The sequence below is a fragment of the Merops nubicus genome, unplaced genomic scaffold, assembly GCF_000691845.1.
Source record: "Merops nubicus isolate BGI_N331 unplaced genomic scaffold, ASM69184v1 scaffold80, whole genome shotgun sequence".
Lineage (NCBI taxonomy): Eukaryota > Metazoa > Chordata > Aves > Coraciiformes > Meropidae > Merops > Merops nubicus.
This window is the reverse complement of record NW_008581909.1, coordinates 184,740-191,004: the sequence shown is the minus strand read 5'-3', so window position 1 is coordinate 191,004 and position 6,265 is coordinate 184,740. Positions and strand designations below refer to the sequence as shown.

Here is a 6,265-nt window from a genome sequence, read left to right as displayed (position 1 = left end):
GTGATTCTACTAGCTGTCTGAGATGAACCCCAAAAATACTCTTCTTTTATTGCATCCTAGTGTGCAAGTTATCATTTGTGCTTTCATGAATTAGCACAGTATTTTGGCATAAAGCTTGTAAGTATAAAATCTTAATGAAGCGTAGTGCAAATGATTGATTTCCTAAATGAAGGCTACTGTTCTCTTAGATTTGTTAATCATGACATTGAGAATTCTAATGAAAAAAAACAAAGATCAATTTCTTTACTGATGGAAGGGGATAGAAAGGGTAATTTTCCTCCTTCAGGATGATGTTTTCTTCTGTTTTGTTTTTTTTTTTTTTCTTTATACTACCACAAATAAGTGAGCATTGCATTAGCTATCTAAAAATTGCTAAAGTATCCCTGTATTAAGCCACTGTAATTACATTCATATTCATGAAATACAATGCTCAAACAGTGGAGACCTTTTTAAGGATGGGGGAAAAGTACTAAAGAAAATAATTGAAGTGAACAAAATATGAGCTTTCTATGCTCAAACCATCTGATATGAGTATCAGGAGAGGCAATCATTATGGGACAACTCTTGAAGGTGATCAGAGGTCTTGTTTTGCATGCATTGGTTGTGGGCAAGTAGTCTAGCATATGTGAACGAATTTCTTATGTCTTCTGACAATGTAAAAGCCTTCCCAATTTCTAATAAGGCATTTACCTTTAAATGGGCATCTTATTAAATCTGAATTTGTGTATGGTCATTGGCTGTCTGCTGGGTCATCTGCCACCTTTCTGCTATATTGAAAAACTCATTACTGTCATACTTGAGATCTCCCTATATGCACCTAAGTTCATCAGTCTGTCCTTTAGCTTCTGTTGTAGCCTAGTAGTTTGATAAGCCAACTTAAGTTCCAAGAATTTAACCCTGGGACTGTTCTCTTTATGTTCATGGGATGCTGTTTCTGGGAGTTGTTCTGTTTCCAGCTTCCTTCCTGAGCTGCAGGCCACCAAACTACATGCAGCATGTCAGTAGTGGTCATGCCAGTATCAGGTAGTAAGGAGAGTTTAGAGTGGGTCCAGACATTTTCAACTAAATAAAATTTTGTTGCAGTGTACTGGGCTGCTCTATGCAAGTAGAAATACCTTCTGGAGCTATCTGCTTAACAGTGGATGGATTGATTGATTGATTGATTTTTCCCCTCAGCCCAGCCCACTGTTTGATCTGCAATGACTTGGGGCTCACAGGATGCCAGAATATTAGTCATGAGCCCCTTTTCTACCTGACACCAAACAGTATCATTTGAATCAAATAGAATATAGAATTTGAATCAAAGCCTTCTGTATTCCAGGCCGTTAAGATGCAGACTATCTTGCTATTGTTTCAGTTCAAATTAATACTTTTATCACAACTCATCTTTTTTGAAAGATGAAAATACTTGAAGTAGTTGTTCAGGTCAAGTGCTAGAAAAAAACATCTAGAGCATCAGAAGCTGCTAGGAAGGAAATGGAAAGCAAAACAGACAATGTCATATAACCATATGAAGCTGTTTTGGTATCATTTGAGTATTTTGGTCTTCTCCTTTACTTACAAAGTTAAATATTTTGCAGAAGTCAACTGTTGAGGTTTCTTTTTAGCAACATGCTAAACATGGAACTTACATTTTTGAATTAATGTGAGCCCAGTTTTCATCTGCAAATAGGTCTGCTTTTCTCTGAGGATAAATATAAACTGCTAAAATTGTAATAAATCGGTATTTAGCTAGATGCCTGGCATAATAATTTTTATCTTTATAGGGTTTTTACTATCCCTATAAAAAAAAAAAAGGTTAAAAGAAAAATATATGCATGTATCTCATAAGTGTGCAATTTAACAGCATAAATGTTGTGCAGTTATTTCCCTTTCAAATCTCCATCTTTCTTTTGGGAGAACCCTGTTTTATACTAGTCCAGAATCTTGGTTTTGGGTTTCTTGGATTTAACAGAAGATAATTCATTATAACTAATGGCATGTGATATTAATATTTTAGATGGGGACAGAGGGGAATGGAGAATGAACTTTGTTCTGACAAAGCTCGTGGAAAAAAAGAGTTGTTTAGCCTAATTAATCTTTGTCAATTGTTTGGTTAATCCTTTACTTCTGGTTATTCATGTAGGTTTTAAGCTTTTTCTCTTAAAGCTGTTATTTCTTCATACTATAGATTCAGAGCAGGAACCTGGGGTAAGCTCCAAGTATTAATAATACAGATTTCTGCCCTGTTTTAGGTTGGCTGTGTCATGGCAGGGACAGCTAATTTACAGTTCATCTCGTGAAATACCTCCTGTTTTCTCTGAGTATTAAAATCAAGGAGTGTCAATTCTGGATTCATGTATTATGCTGGCATAAACTGGCATCATGAGCTTCTTCCAATGGAGATTCAACCAGCTCCTCTAGTAGCAGTTTTTGGCAAAACAGGGTAGCAGGTTGCTGAGGATTATTAGTAATTTCATCTCATTTGGGGATACGTTGAGTTTATTTGGACCATTACCTACCTAACGGTTTTATTATACTCTGAGATAGCACTAATACTCCATTGATCTTGTCAGTATTCAGTGTTTATGCACTATGTGTTAAATAGATTATGCTCATATTCTATGTATTGTTGTGGTATTTCACTGAACATTTATAAATCACGTTGCAGGTTAGGTTCAGATTCATTCATGCATATGCTTGTATCACGAGTCTGTTTAATGATTTTTTTAAAGGTTTTATTATAGTCTTTCCACAGTGTTATAAGAGCACATGCTGTATGTTCTATTCTTCTGTACTTTACTAATGCAAAGAAATTTGGATTGGACATGCAAGAAACTGTGTATTAACTGAGCACAGGGTACCATCTAGAGGAGCAGCTAAGGTACTGAAGACTTTAAGACAAACCCTTTGGCCATGCTTTATTAAATCATCTGAAACTACTTTTGAGTCAAACTTGATGTTTTAACCAATGGGTTCTACACACGTGTAGATCTATGCATGTGTTCAGCACTATTTAGAAGTGAATGTCATAACATATTAGTATCATATTTTAGTGTATCAAATATTCATGTATACATTTACATTCCTCTAGCATACATGCAGAATTGTGCTTCTCTCCTGCATGGTCTTTCTTGGTAAGACTTTTTTTGAAAAAATAAGGAATTATTTCCTTACTCTTTTTAAACCACGTAGAAGCAGGATATTTGTGCTCAGTTCCCAAAATTCTGTGACATTTACAGGACGGATCTTGGGAAGTGCTTCAACTGCTTTTCTGTGGTTAAATCAATAAGGCTAGACTTGAAAATTGAGTCTGAAACTGATTTAATAGCTAGTGTAGTAAGATGAATACTACAACTGGGTTTAATGAAAGTTTATAATCCTAGTAGATAACATCAAAGGAAAGGGAGGCACGAGGCAAAAATAAATCCAAATAGGTGATTGAATTTTTGCCTCAGGAGTAGCAATTTAAGTATAGAAAACATAAAAATTAATTTATAAGTAGATAAATGGGAAAGCCAGAAGTTGCATCTGTGTTCTTACAGTATTTTTCTTTCGCAGGACCTCCATAATCTAGATCTTATGATTGGGATTGCATCCAGTGGAATTGCTGTGTATAGAAAGCTCATCTGCACAAGCTTCTATCCCTGGTAAATTCCTTTACTAGTAAAGAAATATGTCTGGTCTTATCAACCGTATTTCCATTTGCTTTAACATTTATTCCAAAGAAGCCCACAATACACAAATTTGTTTTTTACAGGGTACCATAGTATTGCCTTGTGTTAAGATAAAAATGAAACCTGTTGCCTAAGCTTTTCATTCTCTAAGACTTTTGAACTCCTTGCAGTGTGTCGTCTTAGTGGAGTTAATTTACATACAGGTATGACTCTATGATTAGGAGGACCTTGTGGCCTTACAGATTGGCTGCTGTTGTACCCAGCAACGGTTTTGTTTGTTTGGGTTTTCTTTGATGGTGTTTTGTTTTGCTTTTGAGTATTACTAGTAAAGCTCAACAGCTAAGGGTCTTATCCTTTTATTCTGTCATTGAGCAAGAAGCTATTTACTTCTCAGAAAAGAAATGTAAAATGACTTATTTGGAGTTTCAGATTTACTGGAACTAGTATAATATAATTTAGACAAATTTTTAAATGCCATCAAACAAGGTTATATGACATTAACAAGTTTTGGAGGCTCCAGGGGAGAGAGCTTTGCATTACTCTGATACTGAAAGCATTTAGAATGCATGATAGTTCTCTAGAAAATCTTTACAAAGAAGCAATGTGTACCAGAACTCTAATGTGAATGACATTAGAAATCAAGCTATATTTATAGTACTTATGAAGTTTATTAGTTATACTAAAAATAGTAACATAGACTAGAAATCACATGGGGGTGAGGCATTTCATTAAGGTTTGTGGACTGGATAAGGAAGAATTTTTCTCAAACTTTCTTTTTTCAAAATAAGTACGAATTTGTTTTGTATACTTGGTAAAGTATAGCTTTATCATGTTACACATAATTTCTTCATATAATTAGTAAGAGTTTCTGGAGAATGTTTTCACTAAGATAGTGTAGTGTTGTTAGTCATGACAGAAAAGTAATTCTAATGGGTTGTATTTACTTTTTGCCCCTTAATTATATGACAAGGTCCTTCTTAGCAATATTCCTTAAATACTTGAGTCAGTCCATCCTTTCATTATGAGCCCAACCTAACAGGTGTTTCCTATAAGAAAGCAATAACAATGGTTTCAATTTAAATTTTAGTGGAAAATGTACTTTACAGTGTCTGGGTTTTTCTTTTTTTCTTTGCAGTGAATTGTGTTTGAACTCACTTGGATGTACTGTAGGGACCCTAAACATATGTCAATAATGTTCTCGTACGGCACAGTGGCATCTTGTATTTTTCTGTTACTAATGCACACTAAAGCATAATAGACTTTTAATCTTTGTACCATGAGCTCTGCCTTTTCATAAGTCAATCTTGCAGCTTCTTTAAACAGCTGCAGGTTTTAAAAACAACCAGCTGGAGTTACGTTTTCTCTCTTCTGCACATCTTGTACTGCCAACTTAGTGACCCAAGGTATGGATGGATAATAATTATTCCTGAAAACCATAGTGATGGCATTTTAAAATCCAAGGCTGTATGATGAGGGTTTTTTAGGAAGGGAAGGAGAGCTTTACAGCACACAAGACAGGAGGAATCCATGACATTGTACCCCTTCTACTTCTGGAGCGTACAGAGGAATAAAACGCAGGTGCTACAACGTCACTGAGAAGAACCTGTTCTCATTTGTAAAAAAAGAGATGGAGGGAAAAAAAAACCCACAGATTTTCCAGTTAAAATAATTTATATTCTGAAACATGAGGTTTAGGTGGCAATATTTTCAGCTGACAGCTAATGCAATTGTTCCAATCTTTCCTACTCTCTGTCTAAATATATTTTCTCATCTTGAAAGGAACAAAAACTCACTACATAGGGGATAACTTTTTCATGTTTTATTTCTGGGTCCTTGAACAAGTTATTCATAATTCTTCATGCAGGAGTAGTATCCATTACCTACCTGCCTTCCCGCCACCAAAAAAAAAAAGGGGGGAAAACAAACAAACAAACAAAAAACCCAAAAAAAACCAAAAAAAAAAAACCAAAACAGGTGAACAAGGAAAGCTGTGCAGACCAGCTTGTGCTGTATTTGTAGTATGCACTTCCAGTATCTTTTTAGACATGAAAGCAGATAAATTTCTGTAATGCCTGGAGTTCTAATGTGTGTTGGTTAGGCTGAAGGTGTGCAGGTAAGGAGATTCCTTACAGAAAAGTGTATACCTGAGAATGCAAAGCAAATGCAATTTAGATAATTGAATTGGTATTTAGACATTTTATGTAACATGGTTTGCAGTACGTAGTTTTTCCTATGGGCTGAACAAGCTTCACTGTAAATGTGGTAGCACTCAAGGTGGCAGCAAACACCATCAAAGCACTTTCCAAAGCTCTAAGTAAAATATTCTGCAGCATTAGTAGATGACAATACAACTATGCCATATGGTAGTAGTCAAAGGGGACCAAAAGTTTCAGGAACAGAGGCAGTGAGAGAAAGAGGCCTTGGCAAAAGGAGGATATTCAATCAAAGCAACCTACGTAAGGAGCTGACTGATCAGTTAGAGGGAATGCAAGTCAAGACAGGTTTAAAAAATAACTCTGGATTTAATGCAGTATTTCATATGCTCTTGAAAGTTATTTTTGGAGGTGCTCGACTGTTTTGTGATAATTTCCAAATTTGCTTTGCAAGTG

At 35.4% G+C, this 6,265-nt stretch overlaps 1 protein-coding gene across 2 annotated transcripts in view; it reads left to right on the top strand.

The window, feature by feature from the left end:
- The first annotated feature begins 3,543 nt into the window (after positions 1 to 3,543).
- Positions 3,544 to 6,265, top strand: part of PTPN3 (protein tyrosine phosphatase, non-receptor type 3) — a 52,820-nt gene continuing 50,098 nt past the window's right edge. For both annotated transcript variants that reach the window (XM_008935768.1, XM_008935760.1), the window contains exon 1: positions 3,544 to 3,629. In XM_008935768.1, coding sequence (XP_008934016.1) covers positions 3,562 to 3,629 — 68 coding nt within the window. In that variant the 5' untranslated portion in view covers positions 3,544 to 3,561. The remainder of the gene's footprint in view (positions 3,630 to 6,265) is intronic.